The 23,613-nt window shown below is 39.4% G+C and overlaps 1 protein-coding gene across 4 annotated transcripts in view; it reads right to left on the bottom strand.

The window, feature by feature from the left end:
- LOC133560387 (GRB10-interacting GYF protein 1-like) overlaps nucleotides 1-19,787 on the bottom strand; it is a 28,291-nt gene extending 8,504 nt beyond the window's left edge. Inside the window, exons 1-19 of one of the 4 annotated variants that reach the window (XM_061912847.1) lie at nucleotides 19,512-19,787; nucleotides 15,187-15,815; nucleotides 15,036-15,101; nucleotides 6,675-6,804; nucleotides 6,452-6,547; nucleotides 6,221-6,338; nucleotides 5,824-5,932; nucleotides 5,374-5,567; nucleotides 4,962-5,191; nucleotides 4,714-4,858; nucleotides 4,427-4,612; nucleotides 3,989-4,146; nucleotides 3,681-3,849; nucleotides 3,291-3,586; nucleotides 3,025-3,125; nucleotides 707-807; nucleotides 528-601; nucleotides 287-424; nucleotides 10-189 (exon numbers count right to left, since the gene is read on the bottom strand). In XM_061912847.1, coding sequence (XP_061768831.1) covers nucleotides 10-189; nucleotides 287-424; nucleotides 528-601; nucleotides 707-807; nucleotides 3,025-3,125; nucleotides 3,291-3,586; nucleotides 3,681-3,849; nucleotides 3,989-4,146; nucleotides 4,427-4,612; nucleotides 4,714-4,858; nucleotides 4,962-5,191; nucleotides 5,374-5,567; nucleotides 5,824-5,932; nucleotides 6,221-6,338; nucleotides 6,452-6,547; nucleotides 6,675-6,804; nucleotides 15,036-15,070 — 2,460 coding nt within the window. In that variant the 5' untranslated portion in view covers nucleotides 15,071-15,101; nucleotides 15,187-15,815; nucleotides 19,512-19,787. The remainder of the gene's footprint in view (nucleotides 1-9; nucleotides 190-286; nucleotides 425-527; nucleotides 602-706; nucleotides 808-3,024; nucleotides 3,126-3,290; nucleotides 3,587-3,680; nucleotides 3,850-3,988; nucleotides 4,147-4,426; nucleotides 4,613-4,713; nucleotides 4,859-4,961; nucleotides 5,192-5,373; nucleotides 5,568-5,823; nucleotides 5,933-6,220; nucleotides 6,339-6,451; nucleotides 6,548-6,674; nucleotides 6,805-15,035; nucleotides 15,102-15,186; nucleotides 15,816-19,511) is intronic. The other 3 variants (XM_061912849.1, XM_061912850.1, XM_061912848.1) reach the window with 3 other exon arrangements.
- Nucleotides 19,788-23,613: the final 3,826 nt, after the last annotated feature.

The following is a 23,613-nucleotide window of genomic DNA, read 5'->3' as shown; positions in this document are numbered from 1 at the left end:
GAGACTTACCCGGTCCCTCTGTTGGGCTCGTTGTTGTTGCATCTCGAGCAAAGTCAGACTTTGGGATTTCCCTGTTTTGGGCAGTCCGGAGGAGGAAGCCCCACTCCAGCTCGAGCTGCCTGCCCCAAGGCCCTGCTGCTGGGGGCTCTGCTGAAGCAGCTTCATGATCAGCTCCTGCTGCTGACGACACTACAGAGGGACACGCAAAATACGTTACAGTTGCAAAGCTGATGGAAAACAGATAGGAAGAATGCAAGCTATGGTGAAAGGCCAATCTTTTTTTTACCTGCTTGCGTCGGAAGAGCTCCTCATCCTCCCTTCTCTTTTGTTCCTCCTGCTGCCTCCTCCTCTCCTCCCTCCTCTTACGCTGTTCTTCTTCCTCACGCTTCGCCCTGAGTTCAGCTTCTCGCCTCTCCTGCTGCAGCTAAAGAGAACACATTAAAATGACAGCCAGCAGTGCATAGATCCATTTAACAGTGTAAATGTTGCAAACTAATATAGGGGTGTAAGGGTTGCCCTGAACAAACCTTTTGAAGCTGTTCCAGAGTTGGACCCTGAGTTGAAGAATTCATTGTTATGTCCCAAAGACTGGCTTCACTGCCTACATGCAAGTCAAAAGAAGGACATTGTTAACATTAACACGGCATTATCCCCAATTAGGAATTTGCACTGCTTTTTTTCTCTCAGATGGCAGCTGAAAACACACCTGACGGCTGTGAAGCTGAGGTATGCATGTCCCACATGGGCCCTGTATCTGGCACTGACATCGACCTGTTCATCGAAGGTATCATTCCCTGCTCACTGCACCTAAAATACAAAAAATAAAGGCGGACTGTAACAAGAAATATTCAAACCCACCTCGACATCACATACCTTTAGTGTCAAGTAGGGTTGTGCCGGTAGATTGACCAAGAGTTAGTATCGACCAATTTTTGTGAATAAGTATGTGACCGTCATTGTCGGTTGTATAATAAAGGGGAACGGCACTTTTTTTTTTATTGTTCACAATCGTTATGAGAGACAATAAGTCTTTTTTTATAGGATTATAAAGATGATAAAAAACGCTTGCAAGATGCTAATAGGAGTCACCATTGAAGCCTTCAAAACCCTCCAACGTTTTACATACAAGCTGCAAGTAGAAGTACAAACAAAAAAAAAAATATATATATATATATATACACACACACACACACACACACACACAAATACAGTGTTGGCGCTAGGAATTTTCAAAAATGGGGTCCCGGGGACCCCATCAAGTCATAAAAATGGGGTCCCCCTTTTTTGTAACCGTTTTGAAAACTAATGATAAATGTATGCATTATCCTGTTATATCACACATTCGGTATTGTGTTTTAAATACATATGTAAATGTATTTAGTTATAAATATTCATTCACTTTCTTGTTTCCTTCATTGATCTAAACTTTATACCGCTGCCAATATAATTTTCCATATTTTTATTTTATAAGTTGTAGGTGTATTTATTTCAGTATAAAAGTATGAAAAGTTTTTTGCTTCGGTCATGAAATTTTGATAATACATTATTTATATAATGCTTAAATCTCTAGAGTCTACATCAACTTCAGATCTATCCGTCAAATTTAAGTTTTTATATTTTTGTTGTTTTTTTGTTTTTCTGCTCTCTTTGTCAAAGAAACATCTGTTTTTTATGGCAAACACACTAAATATGCAAAATCATCCAGAAAAAATATTTTTCAAAGTGGAGATAGGCGCCAGCGCCCCCCGCGACCCCGAAAGGGAATAAGCGGTAGAAAATGGATGGATGGATGGAGTATTTGATGTGAAGTAATCGGAGCCTTGGACAGGTCAATAATTCATAAAAACACTGATTTTGATTCAATATTATGTTTTGAGCAATGAAAATTTTAAGAAAAAAAAAAGTGTTGTTTTATTAGTCAACATTGCAACTTTTTCTAAATTACATTTCACCTGTAAGCTTTTTTTATTCCAATTTTGTTAATTTAATAGTTTTTAGAATGTGCCGTGGGCAGGCACCATGCTGTGTGAAAAGCAATACACAACAAAGCAACATCCTTGTTGATATTAACCGTGAGCTGCAGTCAAAAGGGATCTCCACTGTCTGGATTTCTCTTCCTGCCGTGGACCAAAATGCCTCAAGAGCAAGGTGGTGGATGGGATATCGCGCTCCTACACCACCTTAACCCTCACGCGATTGGGCTTTTCCTCTCCTTTTCTAGCTTTCCTATCTATCTCTCTCCTCAAAGTGCAGCGCAAATGGGCAACAGCGAAGAGAACAGAAGCAGGTGAGGCCTGGGAACTCCTAGCTTGGAAGCTCGTAGCTTTGGACACACACGTTGGCGGCAAACGCAAGAAGGTCTCTCTGCTGACGAACATGGTGGCAAAGTTCACAGTCAGTCAGTAAACTAAACATAAGAGGGGGGTGGATCAATCCTTCAAATCGGTGATGTCGATACCGAGGGTAATATCAGTATATGATCGATACTAGAGTGATTAGATCGATATTTATATTTTCATAAAATTATAATTTTGTAGGTTTTTGTTCATGTTTAAAAACTCAGGTAGAAATTCCCTGGACACAGGAGGACTTTGAGGGCAAAAACGAAAACAATTAAATGAGTAGCAGATGGTATTTTCTAGCTTTTGTTTAGTGTATTATTGACTTTGTTTTGCTCAAACAATATAAATTTTATGTAATAAAAACAAATAAGGAACTAGTTCAAATATCGTGTTTATATTGTTAAACAGTCAATAGAACATTTAACATAAATACATTTAACAATTTACAGTTAATATCAATAAATCAATGAATGTTTATTTATATAGCCCTAAATCACAAGTGTCTCAAAGAGCTGCACAAACCACAACGACATCCTCGGTATTCCTCGGCTTCGGTAATACATATGATCGGTATTGGTACCGGTTGATCTCATTAATGGATGATCGAAATCGGCAGCATAAAACGCCAATTGGAACATCTATAGTGTCAAGTGCAAACAATCAAAATGCAGTTTGGGCTCACCTGTTAATGAGCTGGTATAACTGCTGTTGTTGGAGCTGCTGATAAAGAGCAGCCGCTGCCAGCTCCTGCTGTTTTTTCAGCCTATCCTGATCCAGGTTCCCCTGAGAGGAGGACGACAGTTTACTGTGAGTAGATTGTCTAATTATTTATGGACACACCGATGCAAGTGTTTTTATACATTAAGAGAAATACTGTACTTAAACATGCTTATAACATGTTTTACTTTTTAACTTTACTTGTAATCCTGCTGTATGAAAATCGATTACCGTGCCCTGTCTATCCATCTTCCCTCCCTTCTGCATCCACCCCTTCCCATCGTCTATGTTGGCTGAGCTCTGACTCACAGTCCCGGCGGACGCCCGGGTGGGCTGCGAGCGCTGCGTTGGCTGTCTCACCAGCAGCGGCGGAGGGGAGGGACCCGGGGCGAAGGGCACACGGCCCCACATCTTAATGACATCGCCCAAGGGTTGGAAGCCCTCGTCACAGCCCCGCTTCACCAAAAGCGTCATGGTGAAGTAGCCAGCTTGGAACCACTCACACATCTCCACAGTGGTAAAAGGACCTGTGGTGGTATGAAGACAATAGATGTTAATTTCTATTTCATTACTACTTTTGAACCAGGATAAACGTGCACATGGCCATGTCCAAAGGTTTACCCTGGATCTCTCCTTGTGGGTCTTTGTAGAACCACTTCATGGCAGCCTCGTGCGACAAGGGTAGAGCCGCTGCAGTGTTTCTACTCTCCTGTTGCTGCTGCAGAGCCTGTGTGAAACACTCTTCCTCTAGGGAAGTGTCCTGCAGCGATGCCACCATCTTTTCTGCCTCCTACAAACACACATACACACACACAAAAACACCTTAGTAATTACCTAGACAGGATATATTTTTGTCTGCTGACCAATTATCAGTATTGCTCATTTAGCTATTCCTGAAGCTTGCTATGCTAGAGGCTAACAAAGCATACCTGCTGCAGGTGTTTCATGCCCTCATCATCCTCAGTGTCTCCTCCCCCGGATGGAGGAAGAAGGGGAGCAGCAGAAGAAGGGGGAGGTGGAGGCAGAGTTGAAGAGGTGGCAGTGTTGGAGCTCACCTTGGTTTTGGATCCACTCACTAGAGCCACATCTGAAACAAAACCAGTAAGTTTTATTTTTCTATTTTATTTACTGCAAGTTTACGGTTAGCTGCAAGGCACAGAGCAGCACTTACTGAATGTTACACAGTGGGAGCAGCTGTTTTAGTAAACAAGATATTAAATATTTGTGGCTAAACCGATTGTATATCCATCCAAAATATCAACATGAGAATGTCTTCACTTAAACTCCCCTTAAACCTGATGAGCTGGGCTGCATGTACAAAATCACATGTCGTGTTTATCTATGCTAACACAGAGCTACCGGCCTACCTTTGCTTGGTGTGCTGCTGTCTTTTAAAGGGTGGCTGTTGCTCAGCTGAAGGTTATCCACTGTTGGGACAGTGTTGCTGGGCTGGAGCTCCAGGGATGGAGGGGCACCAAGGGTGGGAGGGGAGGGAGATGGTGACGCTGGTTTTCTTTCCTTGTCAATCACAGCTGAGGTGGAATCTTTGCTTTCTGTAAAGTGATGGGAGAAGGACGGACAGATTGGTAGGATTGAATGTAACTTTAAGGAACAAGGTACAACTAAAAAGGACCACCTAAAGAAAGTGTCTTACCTTTGTCTTTGTCTTCATCAGCAGAGTTCCTCTCAATATCAGCAATAATCTGGCCCTCTTCCGCCGCCTCCTCCTCCTCCTCCTCTTCTTCCTCAATCCCCTTAAACTCAAAATCCTCCTCCAAAAGAGCATCCTTGCCACCCTTCTAGAACAAAACAGTGAGAGGATATGCAGAAAATGTATTGATTATTGTTGTGGACATCTTAAATGTACAAAAGCCTTCCATTAAGTGTGTCGATGACACTTACCTTCAACGGCATGAACGCTCCAGAAGAGTCAAAAGTTCCCATCTCTCCATCCTCCTCGTCAGTACACCACTCAGGCAGGCCGTCCCTGTCGTCCTCCAGTCCCTCACTGCCGGCACGCCGGCGTCCATTCCCATGCCCCTCTGAATCCCGGAAGTCGAAGTCAAACTTGCGCCGACGACCCTCACCTGGACCGACGTGGTCCCGCCAGCCTGCTGAGCGTGGACCACCATCTAACACAGACAGATATAGTTTATCCGTCTGTCTGTAAATCTAGTTTTAATAAATTACATCAAACAGGAGGAAAGACATCTATAAATAGACACAAGTGAGCGCTTTGAGTATCTAGTTGATAGAAAAGCGTTATATATATTTGATCCATTATTACTATTATTAATGTTTGTGTTTCTCATACCGTCCCTGCGGGGTCCAGTCAGTCTCCAATTGGTTCCTGGTTCCCCCTCCTCGGCTTCTTGCTCCTCCCGAAGGGTGCGCCAATTATCACTGTCAGCCCTTGTGTACTCCTTCCTCCCAGGGGCCACAGTGCCCTCCTCAAAGCCTGGACGCCCCACCTCCCGTCGGAGTGGCTTCTCAAACCGACGCTCACCCCTAAAATTCATTAGAGTGACATTGTATAGTGGAACCTGTTCAAGTCGATATTGTTTATATCGGCAACCGTCTGTGGCCCAACAAATTAAAGTAAAAACTTTGTCCACAAAAAAATTCTCTATTATTACCCAGTATTATCAGGTATATGGCTGAAGTTACAAATATGTCTAAAGAATTTTTAGTTTTGAACCGAGGGGTCACACTACATATTTTTTTAACAAACAATCATTGCAAGAGTGTGCGCCTACTTCCTTACCGATCGTCCCAGCTCTGGCTTCGATGTATGTCTCGGGAGCTGCGACCAAATCCCACTTCTACATCTTCAATACTTCTTTGGTAGAATCCACCTTCACCACGGCCTCGCCCTGCTCACATATAAACACACACACACACACACTCAGGCAAGTGTGACAGGACAAAGGGAGACCAAGAGGAAGTGTGCTATTCTAAGATGGTGTAGAAAAGAGGAAATAAACACTGTAGTTGGCTAAAATTGTTTTAGTTTTCCTGGACAGCTTGCATACAGCAGTTGTAGTTACAGTTCAACGCGTTAGGCAGCTTTTCTTCATGACCTTAAATGCATGTATGCGTATATTACTTACACTGATGTGGACAAAGTGCTTGCTCTTTATTCTTCAAAAGCGTAATCTCACCTCTGCCGACTCTGGGGGTACCACGTCCTCGGTTTACTCCAACCGGGGGAGGCCCGCCCATCCCCTTTCCCATTAGCCTTAGTACGGCCACGCTGTTCACAGACATGGAGAAGTTCCTCTGCAAAGGGGAGAATGGGTACAAGAGCACAAGAGGGAGGAATGTGAGGAATGTCAGCCAACGGAAAACAGCCACTTCAGGGCCGAGGACAGCGGTTTGTGTTTGAGGCCGACCTGCTCCTCCTCAGTGAGAGGCACCAGTGCCAGCGGCTGCATGGGCTCATCTTGCAGAATAGCAGCAAACTCCTTATCCTGCATGTCCTCTGGGACCTAACAACAACAAAAGGGCCTTCAGGGAACACCAAGCATTGAAAAGCAATACTGCTTACAATGTAATCACTACGGAACATTCCACGGAAGGAAAAAGATTATTTGAGCCTTGCGTGCTTCAACCAACCTTGTTGTCTTTGATATAAAGTGCTAACATCTCCTCTCGGCCGTAGCGGTACTCTGCTAGCTTGTACTTTGGCATGGCGGGCGAAGGAGGAGGGGAGGTCACACTCCCCCCACTGGACAGTGCACGGAGCCTGGAGAACGACAGGCAGTTAGTAAAAAGATATATTTTTAATGAAAACAATACACTGTGCAGAGACGGAAAATTAACCACTAAGACTATTTTTGCACCGACTGACAGTACATGCCATGCTGTGATGTAGTATTTGCACATTGAGAAACAGCCTAAGTCCCCTATACTGCAAAGAATATCGCTTCAAATCCCGGCCGAGTCATACCAAAGACTATAAAAATGGGACCCATTACCTCCCTGCTTGGCAGTCAGCATTAAGGTTTGGAATTGGGGGTTAATCACCATAAATTATTCCCGGGCACGGCACCGCTGCTGCCCACTGCTCCCCTCACCTCCCAGGGGGTGGTCAAGGCTGAAGGGTCAAATGCAGAGAATAATTTCGCCGCATCTAGTCTGTGTGTGACAATCATTGGTACTTTAACTTTAACTTATATATAGCCAGGTGCATGGTATACAAAGAAAGGGGCTATTGTATAACAGTTACTGTGCTACAGCTTATAGTTCACAACTACACAAAAAAATCAAAGAGCTTCCACCGAGCAAAAAACATTATAACCTTCGCCGGGGTTTTTCTGTCAGTAAGTAGGTCAGCAACATGGGGTAAAATAAGATTTTGGGGGTTGTCCAGATTATTTACATTTACATTACAAGGCAGAATTTCTGTGTGTGTATGTTCATGACCTCTTTTTCACCCACAGAGAAAGTGTGTGTATAACTGACAGGAGTCTTTATACCATTTAAAAAAATATTTTGCTATATAACAAACGGAACCAAATACTGAAACAGTTGCAAAGAGTGAACAATCTTGCGGCCAGAAATTAGTTTGCAAAATATCTTAAAAAGGTAATGGGTGGATTTTGAAGAAACTTTCAGAAAATGTCAGAAAATGGATAAGAAACAAATTACAACATTTTTGGAGTGATCCAGATTCCGTTCTGGATTCAGGAATTTTGAAAAATGAGTATGTATTATCGGGATATCTATTAACCATTAATGTCCCGTGATATTGCATAAGAATGTGATATCGGATCTAATCCATATCCTTCCCCCCGAAAACAATATGAACTTATGATATTGAACTGTGTTATGCGCCACAGAGCAACTGCTTGCCATAGTATATCCGCAGTGAGTGTGGAAATATTTCCAAGTTGTCCTTTGGATTTCCAATGAATGTAAAGTGCTGGTTATGCGAGGTGGGACAAACGCCTCTTTCTTTAAATTTGAAAATGTAAATAATAATTAGAAAACATTTTTTTATCGACTATCACATCAGCAAGAATCACTCAGTAAAACGAAACAAAAAAAGTTTATTTACTGGAAAAACTGTTCAGCTATCCCTAGTTAAAATGGACACATGAGACCACCATTTATTCAAAATACTAACCTGTCTTACTTGATAGTTGTGGAACATGTTGAGTTGACCATTGGTCATGATTTTAATGACTATTTTGTTTAAACATTTGAAAAAAACTTTACATTAGTTTGAGGGAACTCATGGAAAAGCTGCTGCATATGTCTATGTGGGTTTATGTCAAACTAAGTGTTTGACGATACTGGTTAGATATTGATGAATAAAAAGCAGATGTTGGACATCCCTACTTTATATTCTGTGAGGAATCAAGCATCATCCCCCATACACTCAGCCTCATTATTTATTAGCTTTCCAATTTGACCGTTTCATAGAGAGAAAAAGGCTGTTACGAGGGGGGCCAGCTCTCAAGGCCTGGAGCTGAACAATGGCTCCATTCACTTGCCTCTAAGACGAGTGTTACTGACTCACAACCCCACATCTAAACCATATGTACCTCAGAGAGCTGTGAAGGTGGGTGTAGGGCGGAAGAAAAAAAGGCAGAGCAAAGTGGGTAAAGATATATGTGCACAGAAAAAAATAGTCTGCACGGTAGCAATTCATTCAGTGACATGCTTTACATATTTGGCAGTGTTTCTCCATCCACTATTAGGGGGATCCAGTTATTAAAGATTGCAGAATGTAAATAGTAATGATAATACAGTAGATGAGCTGCATTAAGCGTGGCAGCGCAAAAATTGCACTCCCTGTAAACCTAGGGCTGGGGGAGGGTGGGATACACCGCAGCGTCTCATCATATCAAATATAAATATCAGATCAACTACCTGTCAAAGTAAATTAAAATTTAACAGTTCTCATTTTCAACATATTCAATTGGCTATAGACTATATAACACAAAGCTCCACAAATCTTTAATAGACAACCACACGTCAAGCTGGTATTCTTTAGTTATGGGTGACTGGATAACATGTTTTAGTGTCGCAACATGTGCTACGTTGTACAGCATATCTGCCAATATCGATCTGATATCTTCATTACTCCATCACTAATACATTTGTATGCATGTACAGTGGAACCTCGGTTATCAAACCCCTCTATTTGCAAACATTTCAGTTTAGGAACCTTAAGATTGCATTAAATACGCCACTGTGTGCGAACCATGTTTCGGTGTAAGAACACTTAATTCATTCATTTTGTGCCGCACTTCCTGCGCAGTATAGTGCACACAGGGCCAGTGTTATATTTAAAGCAATTTTTGATTTAGTTTTAGTCACATTCTTGACGAAAATGTGCTTATGTCATATTTCAGTCATCTAATTTTATTTAGTTTTAGTCAAATACATTCCTCAACATTTGAGTCGACTGAAATTACAGTAAAATATGTTGACTGAAATATAAAGTATTTACGCCTACAAGCCCGTCCGGTGTATCTAAAACAAATACATACACTGTTAGAAAACTCACTATTTTGCATATCTTGTGTTTCTTATGCTTTACTGACAGTGTTTAGTCTCAGTGTTGTATCTGTTTTAATAGCTAAACTTTCATCGTTGTACTATAAATATTGGTTTGTACTGTAGCACTTTAAAATTTAATGAAATAATGTGATGCGAGAAAAAGCAACTTACCACTCAATGATGTCAACACAGCCACACTAGCTAGTAATTACGGCGCTGGTAAAAAATAGTTTGTCTGCATTAAGGCTTATAATAACAATATCACTAATGCTTTATTGATATTCAAGTCGCGAAATGTAAATGGAGTATTGTTGTTGTTTTTTGGAAAGTTATTTATTGTGTTTTATGGCCGGAATAGAGGACCTCCTCCCATTGGCTTCATTGTAAGCTGACTTTTATTTACAAGTTAGAATGCATTAAAAAAATATAATTATTGTGAACGATGGGCAAAAAAAAAAAAGACCCTAGAAATGCACACAGCTTATGTAGTAGTAGGCCTGGGCGATTTATAAATGTTATCAATAAATTTAAGTTTTTTATTGCAGGCGATTAACAAAAAAAATCTATGTTTTTATCCTCTTGCTTGGGCATACTTTTAGCCCCCATGAGCTTCCGTGGCCTTCGCCCGCCCCCTTACTTCCTTAACGGAGATCCACAAGCCGAGCAAAACATGGGTAATGCTAATGCTAAAGAGAACGAGACGTTTGTACCGAAGAAGGGACAAGTGATGGATTTATCTGATTTATATTTTATGATGGATCGGTAGATTTACAGCAACAGTCGTGCAACAAATGAGTGAACGCTGCAAAGTTTCCTTTAAAAAAAGCAGTAGCACAACAAGCGTATTCCAGTATCTGAAACAGCACCGAGCAGACTGGGAAAATGCAACTATTGACAAGGCGAACAAGACCGCAACAACAAACTCCACCAAAAAAAGCTGCTTTCTGCGGTGGAATCATTTACACATGGTAAATGGAGAAACACGCAGAGTGATCACTAAAGCAGTCGTTCTGCTTTGCATATCTAAACCGGACAGCTTGCACACAAGTGCTGCTGCAAAACTCTCTAGATTTATAACACACTTAATCATCAATATAATGATATAATAGTGCATGTGCAATGAAGTGTACATTGTCTTCAACATCAGTACACACTAACAAGAAGCTCACGACACTTCATGTAAAAGCCTGTTTTTTCCACTGACTAAAACTTTATAGTCATCTCAATCAATGTTTTACCTAATTATTTACTTTCAGAAAATGAACAATACTACATTTTTAATTACAGAATTATTCTATTCAAGACAGAAGTGTTAAGTTTGTACTTTATTGATATAGTTGATTTTTAATACTATTTAATGATTCATAGTATCTGTATTGATTTATTGTGGTTTATTAATTTGTATGCAATGTACAATGCTTAATAATTTTGTTTCGCGACGTATTCTAATCAAGACAGAAGTATTGCCCTCCAGATGAAACTCCTAATTTAGTTCTTTGAAAAGTATTGCATAAAAAGTCAAATTTATATCTGGTTTTAAATGAACAACATTACAAAATTAGAATTTTGCGAGGAGTCAGATGCGGTGTATACAGTGTCATTTCAAACAACTAGCTTTTGATCAAATACAACCAAAACTTGTGTTGAACTATCTCAGTCATTTATATTCGTTAGTTTCTTTAAAAAGTATGTAAAAAAAAAAAAAAAAAAATGAAGTGGAAAAAAATCAAATCAAATTTCCCTCAGGCTTAAGTTTATGAAAGCATTTCTGATTGGTCACTATACCCCACTATATTCAAAAGATTCAAAACAATTGTATTAAATCTAATCCCTTGTCACACCAAGGAGTTATCCGTCATTGGGAATCTTATTTCACAGACATTAAATTGATTATACACCATTCCAGGATACACATATTTTCCTCATATTATTCATTTGGCAAAGATTTAACTTCAGAAAAATACAAATGTCAAAGCACCAAGGTTTGTGGCATCATTGGAACATTTAAAATGGGATTGTGTACTGACTCATTATGAGAAAAAAATATTATATTTTGAGTGTATTCAAACTCCTATCCCTTGGGGCTAGAACCACTTAGAAATATTCTGACTGCTTAGGGAGACAAATTCAGCTTGTTAGCTTTCAAGAGTGCCCAAAAAGCCATGCCTCCAATCTAAATGGTTTGCATTTACTTTGGGTATGACATTTTTTAGGGCATCTTAATCTAAATGCCCAGAATGCTAAATGGGAGTCTTAAAACTACAGTAGCTAAAAAAGTCCACAGTACCTGCCCTCTTAAGGTACTAACTAATTGGATAACATTTAGCTACTTTAACATGAGGGGCAGATTGTTTTTTTAGTAAGCTTCAACATTTAGGGATACCCTGCATTTAACGGAATGGCTTCTAAATCCAAATGCAATGATGATCATTGCACTTTTTTAAGAAAGCACAGGAGCAGATAAAAAGAGAAAGAGGCGAGCAGCTGCAGATGGGTCGAGAGAAATATTCTTCCCAGTCTGGCCGTACACCATGAATGCTCAGAGCGGTCTCAGCCTGTTAGAAATGTAGTGCCACCAATCAGGAGGCTGTACCTCCCATTAATTGCTACATAAACATTCACTGGCGAGCAAGTAGGGAACAGGAAACGGCAACTATAATGCCTAGATGTGGACTAAATGCTGCGCAAAAACACTACAAAACAACAAAACACTTTTTTAGTAGGGCTTGACAATAAATCAAATTTTAATTTCGATTTCAATTAGGGCTTCTCATGATTATAAGAATATAATCGAAGAAAAAAAAAGATTAATGGGCCGCACAACATGCATGCAAATTCCGGAGCATGTGACGGTGAAACAGATGAGGAGCAAATGAGTACAAAAAAAGAGCATGTCGACGAGAAGTTTGGTATCTCACCAAGGTTATTGTTTTTTATTTGACACATCGCTAAAATGCCTGATTAATAATAACTAAACTCAACAAAAAAGTAAGTCATATAATATAACTGCGGCTGAAGTAACATAATTGGCCATTTAAACGGAATCTGCTGATAAATGCAAAATAAAATCAGGGAAATTGACAAAAATGTGAGTGAAGTTTTGTCATTGTGAAAATACGGTACATTTCTGTTCGGTAGTGCTCATTTATACCCCAGGGTTTCCCACAGCGCTTTGTTGATAAGGCAGCCGCAAAAAAGTCAGAGTTACCTGAGATACTAAGTATGTCATTATTTTGTCTTAGTAAGTCAATAATTACTAAGTCAAAATAATGACATACTTAGTATCTCAGGTAACTAGGATGTTTGTGTTTTGTTTTTCCTTTACGGAAAAAATATCACAATAAATATTGTATATTGCCATTTAGCATACGGAGCGACAAACACAACCAATGATGAGATGGAAACGTGATGGTGGCGACAGGCCAAATTACACTGTTCCATACACCCACCCAGCCCTTCCCCGTCCGTCCTCCTATCCCGAGCATTTATGTATGAAGCTAAAGCTAGCAAGAACAATCCATACAGCCACAACACATTTCATCTGCTTGTGTTGTTGTGAACGAAATCATTGATGTAACATCAATGTACAAACAGTGGTTGCAACCAGAGGGACACTCATTTTTTTAACAACCTCAAGTGAGTTGCCCATTACTTGTCAAACTTAGAACAGCCCAGCACACTTACTCCCTTCACAATAATAGCTCGGTGTGCCACATCCAGTCAGATTGCGCTAACAAACTAAAGAGTTCAAAAAAGTATTACACAAGCATAATGTACTTAAAGCATTTATTGTTACATTTACAAAAGTATGTTTTGACTTAAATACTTGTCAAATGTGTCCAAATACATATTTATTAGAGCAATAAATGAGAGGGTTTTTGCATTTAATTAAAAAAACATTATTAAATTTTATTCTAAACAAGAAGCACACTATGATGTTAAAATTGGTATAGAGGGTAAAAAACTGATTTAAAAACAGTTAAAACAGAAAAAAATAAATTGTTTCATTTCTTAATATTGCTATTTTTATTCAAATGTATTGGTATTGCTATTAATATTTTACTTGTTGTGGTTTATTCATTACTAATTTATATCTAGGTTGATTTTTAAACTGTATTTCAAGTTAAGTTTTGGTGGTACAATAAAAATTAACGTTTTAAAATTCATGAATAATTGTGTAATTGTGATTAGAATATCATACTTGCCAACCTTGAGACCTATGATTTTGGGAGGTGGGGGTGGGGGGCGTAGTCGGGGGTGGGGCGGGGGCATGGTTGGGGGCGGGCGTGCGTGGTTAAGAGAAGGGTATATTAGAGGTGGTGTGCGCAGTTGTGCACTGCACTCTCTAAAAACTGTAGATGTTATTGTCACATATGCATGATTGATTGATTGATTGAAACTTTTATTAGTAGATTGCCCAGTTCAGTACATATTCCGTACAATTGACCACTAAATGGTAACACCCGAATAAGTTTTTCAACTTGTTTAAGTCGGGGTCCATGTTAATCAATTCATGGTACAAATATATACTATCAGCATAATACAATCATCACACAAGTTAATCATTATAGTATATACATTGAATTATTTACATTATTTACAATTCGGGGTTTGGGATGAGGAGCTTTGGTTGATATTAGTACTTCAGTCATCATCAATTGCATCAACAGAGAAATGGACATTGAAACAGTGTAGGTCATACTTAGTAGGATATGTACAGCGAGCAGAGAACATAGTGAGTTCAGATAGCATAAGAACAAGTATATACATTAGAAATACATTCGATTATTTACAATCCTAGGAGATTCGATGTGAATGGAGGAGTGTATTAGTAAAGGGTTGAAGTTGCCTGGAGGTATTGTGGTGCATGTAGAGTAGATGGCAGTATTGTCCTGTTTAAGAGTGTCACAACATTGCTGTTTACGGCAGACGAACTGCTTTACAGTAGACAAAAACGTGACTCCTGTTGTTGTGTCTTGTTACCGCGCTGGGAGGACGTTAATGAAACTGCCTAACAATAAACCCACATAAGAAACCAAAAACTCGCCCTCGATCATTCTACAGTTATAGGGTCATTGGGCAGACACGCTGTTTTATATTGTGGGAAAGCGGACGTGAAAACAGGCTGTCCTCACTCAGGTCCGCATGGAGCTAGAGGGGGCGTGGCCTCCAGTTCAGCCTGAATTTCGGGAGATTTTCAGGAGAAAATTTGTCCCAGGAAGTTTTCGGGTGAGGCGCTGAATTTTGGGAGTCTCCCAGAAAATCCGGGAGGGTTGGCAAGTATGTGCAATATCCATCAAAATAATTGTGATTTTTTTTCTTCCATAATCATCTAGCCCCATTTTGTGGCAAAGTTTCTTTACAGATTACACAAAATAATCATGCATTCTGGACGAAAAACAATCAATTCTACATAATTATGCCCACTGATAGTTAGCAGAGGGCTAAAAATGTGCCATCACTCACCATTCTGGGCCAAAGTTGAGAGTCTCAGCAGTCATATTCCTCACGTCCGAACACAGAAGTGAGTATCTGGGAAGCAAAAAAATTGTTTTTGTCAGAGGATTGCCTTTCATATAAAGTCTACAAAAAAGTTGTGTATGTTCTACAAGCTTACCCTGTCCAAAGATATCGGAGCAGGGTAGACTGGGCTGGACCAGGCTAGAGCTGGCTGGGTTTAGTTAGGCTTGAGTGAAAAAGGCCGAGTGGTGCTTAGACTGTGATCACAGGGTGACCCCCCTCCCCCCAAAAAACACACATCCACAAGAATAGCTGCCAGTTGTAGGTGCTTGAGGAATACCAGGTTATCAGTTCGGTAAGTATGGAAGGGCTTTGACGACAGATTGGAGAATGGAAGCTCCTGCTACTCACAGCTGATTAAGTTTGTAAAACATTGAAAAACAAAAAGAACCTTGGAAATACTCAATGGAACCAAAAAAACACTTGCTAGTAATATTTCCTCTTTCCTTTTGTTGTGTTTTTTACAGCAGTTAGATCTCACATTTACGGTTATAACATGAAACAGTCCGTTAAAAAAAGGAACGCAGGGACATTTGAAGTCTCATGAAAAAAAACAAAAAAAAAAAAACAGGCTGCTGGAACAGCTGCCGGGAGCAAACGCGACCTGCACTCCTCTTCACCGAAATCCCCCTCTTTCCTTCCCCCGGCGCCTTTCGAGATCACTCCGACTTAAAGGTGGACAGGGGGAAACTCTCCAGGTAATTTCTCGACTTTCTGTCCTCGGCACTAGAACAAATAAGCACATGAGACACCACTAAGAGGAATACACAAGTTCGAGAGAGCAATATAATCCATACAGTGTCTCCGAAAAGTATTCACAGCGCTTCACTTTTACCACATTTTGTAATGTTACAGCCTTACACCAAAATGGAATTGATTATTTTTTGTCCTCAATATTCTACATTACACTTATTCCCAAGTCAAAAGAACACGATTTATTCAAAAATGTTTTTGAGAATGTTTACTACATGCATTTTGGTGTGGTATTTTTTATTATAACTGGGATGACTGCGGAGATTGTTGTTGTAACAGTCAAGAGGACAATTGCACTGCATTTTAGTTGTAGTTTTGCAACACAGCATTACAGTTAATACTTATTGGGCTTACACTTCCTTTTATTGTCATTCCAACTGGAATTTTACAGTACAGATAAGAACGAAATTTTGTTGCATTAGCTCGTTGTAGTGCAGGATAAAAGAGCAATAAGGTTCAGATATAAATAGATTATTGAACAGATAAATATATTGCACTTTTGCATATGCATCAACATTTTTGTATTTGAGGTCAAAATAGTCAATACCGAGCATGTGATGCAGTTTAGTTCTAAATGACTAGCATGATATTTAAGATATCACATTTTAGCAGTATGACATAGAATAGGGGTAGGGAACCTATGGTTCGTGAGCTAGATGTGGCTCTTTTGATGACTGCATCTGGCTCTCAGATAAATCTTAGCTGACGTTGCTTAACACGATGAGTAATGAATAATTGCACTGGTAATCACAGTGCTAAAAATAACGTTGAAAATATAAAACATTCTCATGCATTTTAATCCATCCATCAGTTTTCTAACCTACCGCACTTGTTCAAGAAGTCGCATTAATGGTAAGAAGTATTCAATTTATTATTGGTTAGCTTCGGAATAACAATGTTATTAAAACGAATAAGAGACTTATTATACTCTAAAAATGTTGGTCTTACTTAAAAATACACACATTTATTTGTATTCAGTGTTAAGAAAATATTATATGGCTCTCACGGAAATGCATTTTAAAATATTTGGCTTTCATGGGTCTCTCAGCCAAAAATGTTCCCGACCCGTGATATAGAAGTTGTAAACATTGGTTTATAAAATAGGGCAGTGGGGGTACTTGAAGGTATGCCAAGGGGTACGTGAGATTTTTTTTAAATATTCTAAAAATAGCAGCAATTCAAAAATCCTTTATAAATATATTTATTGAATAATACGTCAACAAAATATGAAACAAGGATTCACTGTGGAAAAAAAATACAACAATGCAATATTCAGTGTTGACAGATATATTTTTTGTGGACATGTTCCATAAATATTGATGTTAAAGATTAATTTTTTTGTGAAGAGATGTTTAGAATTAAGTTCATGAATCCAGATGGAACTCTATTACAAACCCCAAAGAGGGCACTTTAAAGGCCTACTGAAATGAGATATTCTTATTTAAACGGGGATAGCAGGTCCATTCCATGTGTCATACTTGATCATTTTGCAATATGGCCATACTTTTGCTGAAAGGATTTAGTAGAGGTATAGGGGCGGTATAGCTCGGTTGGTAGAGTGGCTGTGCCAGCAACTTGAGGGTTGCAGGTTCGATTCCCGCTTCCGCCATCCTAGTCACTGCCGTTGTGTCCTTGGGCAAGACACTTTACCCACCTGCTCCCGGTGCCACCCACACTGGTTTAAATCTAACTTAGATATTGGGTATGTAAAGCGCTTTGAGTCACTAGAGAAAAGCACTATACAAATATAATTCACTTCACTAGAAAACATCGACGATAAAGTTTGCAACTGTTTGTGCTGATAAAAAAGCCTCGCCTTTACCGGAAGTCGCAGACGATGACTTCACATGGGGGGACGGCTACTCACGTCCTCACATTGTTTTTAATGGGAGCCTCCAGCAGCAAGAGCTATTCGGACCGAGAAAACGACAATTTCCCCATTAATTTGAGCGAGGATGAAAGATTCGTTAATGATGATATTGATAGCGAAGGACCAGAAAAAAAAAAAAATTAAAAATAAAAAGTGACGGCTCAGGGCGGGGGCAGTGTGAGTGTTTCAGATGTAATTAGACACATTTACTAGGATAATTCTGGAAGATCCCTTATCTGCTTATAGTTTTAATAGTGTTTTAGTGAGATAGTAAAGACATACCTCGAGGTCAAATGGCTGCAGTAAACACGCAGTGTCTCTAAGAGAAGCCAAGCTCACAGGTGCCTTTTAAAAAGCTACTGCAGGACGACGAATAATCCAATGATGTCTCCGGTAAGATATATATCACAATTTTCCCATCCAAAAACATGCTGGTTGACGTAGAGAAACATGTTCGCTTGACCGCTCTGTGTTAAAAACAAAAAAACTGCTAAAGAAAGCTGCAATACACCGTTTTCCACCAACAGCATTGTTCTTTATAGTCTCCATTATTAATTGGACAAATTGCAAAAGATTCAGCAATACAGATGTCCAAATTACTGTGTAATTATGCAATGAAAAGAGACGACTTTTAGCCCTAACTGGTGCTGAGCTAATATTTCCTGACAGTCCGTGACGTCACGCGCACACGTCATCATTCCGCGACGGTTTCAACAAGACACTCCGAGGGAAATTTAAAATTTCAATTTAGTCAACTAAACCGGCCGTATTGGCATGTGTTGCAATGTTAATACTTCATCATTGATATATAAACTATCAGACTGTGTGGTCGGTAGCAGTGGGTTTCAGTAGGCCTTTAAGTTGATGATTACTTCTACATGTAGAAATCTTTATTTATAATTGAATCATTTGTTTACTTTTCAACAAGTTTATAGTTATTTTTAAATCTTTTTTTTCCAAATAGTTCAAGAAAGACCACTACAAATGAGAAATATTATGCACTGTTATAAAATGTAATAAATCAGAAACTGATGACATAGTGCTGTATTTTACTTCTTTATCCCTTTTAACAACCAAAAATGCTTTGCTCTGATTAGAGGGTACTTGAATTTAAAAAAAATGTTTGCAAAAAGGTTGAGAACCACTGAAATAGGGGTTATACATTGGGCAGGTGGGCCTAATGAAGTACCGTACTGTCATGTAAAACACAATGCTCGTTCAGCGGGGCAACTTAAGTATTGAAAACGTGGTAAACAAAAAAGGGATGAAACATAACTAATTACTTCGAATGTCGTAAATGTAACTAATTGAACTGATTTTAAATGTGGGCTCGGTTTTGACAAACACATCGCTAGCAATCGCCCTCACCTCGGTTACCATAAGGGTACAATGCAATCACCATGGCGAGCGTTTCTAACACTATTTGTCATTTTGGATTGCGTAAAATTGTAACATTAGTGTAGGCGACCAACCATATTAAAATAAATGTAATTAAATTGTGGTAGCATACCTAAAGCTAGTGCTAGGTATGCGCTGAAGGCCTCAGCCTTCGGAGGTTCAAATGACACGAGCTATGATGGCGGAGGGGGGGCGGAGTATCAGACTCGCACTCCCCGGCCTGCTCCACCGCCACTCGGCTGTTGTTCCAATGAAGTCCGCTAGCGCAAACGAGCATGGCTACAACGAGGCAGATGAACACGCCGGGGATTGCAATTCATGTCCGCCCGTTGACTCCTAGAGTCCACCTGAGCGTACAGGCGCGGAGCAACGTTAGCTCGCAAAGAGGAACCAAGGCTTACCTTCACTTGTTTACCAAGCAGCCGGCTATCGACCGCCGATCCACTGCGTGCAATTTGGTCTCTCTGAACACCGGAAACGTTATTCATTCGACGGAAAGCCGCGCTTCCGTGCTCGATGCGCCTGTTTTTTGTTCTTGGTCGCCTCCAATAGTCGCCACTGCGTGATCTTCGTGTGTATGTATGTGTGTGTGTGTGCGTGTCTACTGCTGCCTGCTAGTCGCTGGTCCTCTTGTTGTTTGTGTTTAGGAAAACATGGCCGCCGTCCCCCCCTCACACCACGTGACTCTGCTCACACTGTCAAGCCAATGCTGGGACACACCACTGCTGGGCAATACAACGCTGAACATGCTGGTATCGAACCGATACCACGCAAACACAGGAGTCAGCATTGCCGATTCGATTTTGTGTTTTGTCATTGAATGTTTTTGTGATTTTGATTCATTATTATTATATTCTAAATAAACATGAATGATGTATGAATCCTAGACAAAAGTTATACAAATGTTATGATTCCCAGAGCCCAAAAAAGTCTGCGGGCTATAGAGCGTTTTTCGCTCGGGCTCCAGTAGTCTGGAATGCCCTCCCGGTAACAGTTCGAGATGCTACCTCAGTAGAAGCATTTAAGTCTCACCTTAAAACTCATTTTTATACTCTAGCCCATGGGTCACCAACGCGGTGCCCAAGGGCACCAGGTAGCCCGTAAGGACCAGATGAGTCGCCCGCTGGCCTGTTCTAAAAATAGCAGCACTTACCAGTGAGCTGCCTCTATTATTTTGTATTTATTTATTTACTAGCAAGCTGGTCTCGCTTTGCTCGACATTTTTAATAAGAGAGACAAAACTCAAATAAAATTTGAAAATATTTTAAAGACTTGGTCTTCACTTGTTTAAATAAATTCATTTATTCTTCTACTTTGCTTCTTATAACTTTCAGAAACACAATTTTACAGAAAAATACAGCCTTAAAAATGATTTTAGGGTTTTTAAACACATATACCTTTTTACCTTTTCTATTCCTTCCTCTTCTTTCCTGAAAATTTATATCAATGTTCAAGTAAATTTATTTTTTTATTGTAAAGAATTATAAATAAATTGTAATTTAATTCTTCATTTTAGCTTCTGTTTTTTTGACAAAGAATATTTGTGAATTTTTTTCTTCAAACTTACTATGATTAAAATTAAAAAAAAATATTCTGGCAGATCTAGAAAATCTGTAGAATCGAACTTAAATCTTATTTCAAAGTCTTTTGAATTTCTTTTAAAATTTTTGTGCCGGAAAATCTAGAATACATAATGATTTGTCTCTGTTAGAAATATAGCTTGGTCCAATTTGTTATATCCATCCATCCATCCATCCATTTTCTGCCGCTTATTCCCGTTCGGGGTCGCGGGGGGCGCTGGCGCCTATCTCAGCTACAATCGGGCGGAAGGCGGGGTTCACCCTGGATAAGTCGCCACCTCATCGCAGATTGGATTTTAACCTATTTAAAACATGTCATCAAAATTCTCAAATTAATTTTAATAAAATTACTAATGATATTCCATAAATTCTTTTTTTAATTATGTCAAAAAGATTCGAATTAGCTAGTTTTTCTCTTGTTTTTTTTTCGGTTGAATTTTGAATTTTAAAGAGTCGAAATTGAAGATAAACTATGTTTCAAAATTTAATTTTAGTTTTTTTCCTGTTTTCTCCTCTTTTAAACCGTTCAATTAAGTGTCTTTTTCATCATTTATTCTCTACAAAAAACCTTCCGTAAAAGGAAAAAAAATGTACAATGGAATGACGGACTGAAATACCCATTTTTTGATACATATAGATTTATTTATAAAAGGGAAATTGAGCAAATTGGCTATATCTGCCAATTTATTTAAGTGTGTATCAAACTGGTAGCCCTTCACATTAATCAGTACCCAAGAAGTAGCTCTTGGTTTCAAAAAGGTTAGTGACCCCTGCTCTAGCCTTTAAATAGACTCCCTTTTTTAGACCAGTTGATCTGCTGTTTCTTTTCTTTTTCTCCTCTGTCCTACTGGAGGGGGTCCGGTCCGGTCCGGTGGCCATGGATGAGGCGCTGGCTGTCCCGAGTCGGGACCCAGGATGGACCGCTCGTCCAGGGTCGGGACCCAGGATTGACCGCTCGCCTGTGTATTGGCTGGGACATCTCTGCGCTGCTGATCCGCCTCCGCTTGGGATGGTTTCCTGCTGGCTCCACTGTGGACGGGACTCTCTCTGCTGTGTTGGATCCACTTTGGACTGGACTCTCACGGTTGTGTTGGATCCACTATGGATTGAACTTTCACAGTATCATGTTAGACCCGCTCGACATCCATTGCTTTCGGTTCCCCTAGAGGGGGGGTTGCCCACATATACGGTCCTCTCCAAGGTTTCTAATAGTCATCATAGTCACCGACGTCCCACTGGGTGTGAGTTTTCCTTGCCCTTATGTGGGCTCTACCGAGGATGTCGTTGTGGTTTGTGCAGCTCTTTGAGACACTAGCGATTTAGGGCTATATAAATAATCATTGATTGATTGATTGATTTATTATACATACTGAAACAGTGGTTTTCAAATGGGGGTGCGTGTAACCTTGGGGGTACTTGAAGGTATGCCAAGGGGTACGTGAGATTAAAAAATAAAAAAAATTCTAAAAATAGAAACAATTAAAAAATCCTTTATAAATATATTTATTTAAAAAATACTTCAACAAAATATGAATGTAGGTTCATAAACTGTGAAAAGAAATGCAACAATGCAATACTTTGTGGACATGTTCCATAAATATTGATGTTAAAGATATTTTTTTTGTGAAGGAATGTTTAGAGTTAAGTTCATGAATCCAGATGGATCTCTTGCAATCCCCTAAGAGGGCACTTTAAGTTGATGATTACTTCTATATATAGAAATCTCTTTTTATAATTGAAACACTTGTTAATTTTTCAACAAGTTTTTAGTTGTTTTTATATCTTTTTTTCAACAAGTTTTTAGTTGTTTTTATATCTTTTTTTCCAAATAGTTCAAGAAAGACCACTACAAATATGTTGCACTGTTATACAATTTAATAAATCAGAAACTGATGACATAATGCTGTATTTTACTTCTTTATCTCTTTTTTCAACCAAAAAGGCTTTGCTCTGATTAGGGAGTACTTCAATTATAAACATGTTCACAGGGGATACATCACTGAAAAAAAGGTTGAGAACCACTGTACCAAAAAGTCAGTAGTGCATAAATATGTAGCTATCGCCACCCTGTGTTTGACAACGTAGTCCCTGAGTGTACAAACAATAGAATACATGAATTACATTATTAATATGAACTACACAAAAACACAGATGTAAACAAAAATAAACAGAAGAGTTGCAAAATATCCTTATCTCTCGCTAAAGTATCTTTGGAATCCATGCTACGGATCGATCCCCCCATCGCTAACAAGCACGTAAATGCACACGCTTGTCTACCTAAATCAATGAACAAAATCTTAGGTGTGTGCATTTTGTAAGCAAAGCATCGACATGCAAAAAGGAGAAACAACAGCAATATCCATCCATCCATCCATTTTGTACCGCTTTTCCCTTTTGGGGTTGAAGTCTGACTTTTATACCACTTTACAACTGTTGTCATATACGCCTCAGGTTATTTGGAAATAAAATGAAAATGCATCTGAACTGGACAGCAACTGTTGCAAGAGACCTTGTGTGGGGCCTTCAACTGTCCTGCCACAGACATAAAGCATCAGAAAGGCATGACAGTGGGAACGCCTGACAGAAAATGGCAGATTTTTGGGACTCATTCTGAGTTGATTGTTCAAATTTAAATTAATTTATAAGTAATTTGCAAATACTTGTTTTACAGTTGGTTTACAATACAAAAATGCAAATAGTTGTAGTTTTGGACCACGCAATATGCTTTTTTTTTTTTTATTTCTAACAACATTAAACTGCAACCTGCATGATTGATGCCACCCGCATGAACTTGAAACACCTAAAATGACCTGAGCCATTATGGATTCAATAGACATAATATTCCAAATACACAATAGCAATCAAAAGTATTGTTCCACCCCCTCGGAGGTGAGGGGAACAGTGAGCAGCATATGGGTCAAAT

Source organism: Nerophis ophidion, linkage group LG10, assembly GCF_033978795.1.
Source record: "Nerophis ophidion isolate RoL-2023_Sa linkage group LG10, RoL_Noph_v1.0, whole genome shotgun sequence".
NCBI lineage: Eukaryota > Metazoa > Chordata > Actinopteri > Syngnathiformes > Syngnathidae > Nerophis > Nerophis ophidion.
Note: the sequence above shows the minus strand (reverse complement) of the source record. Positions and strands in the feature narration are given on the sequence as shown.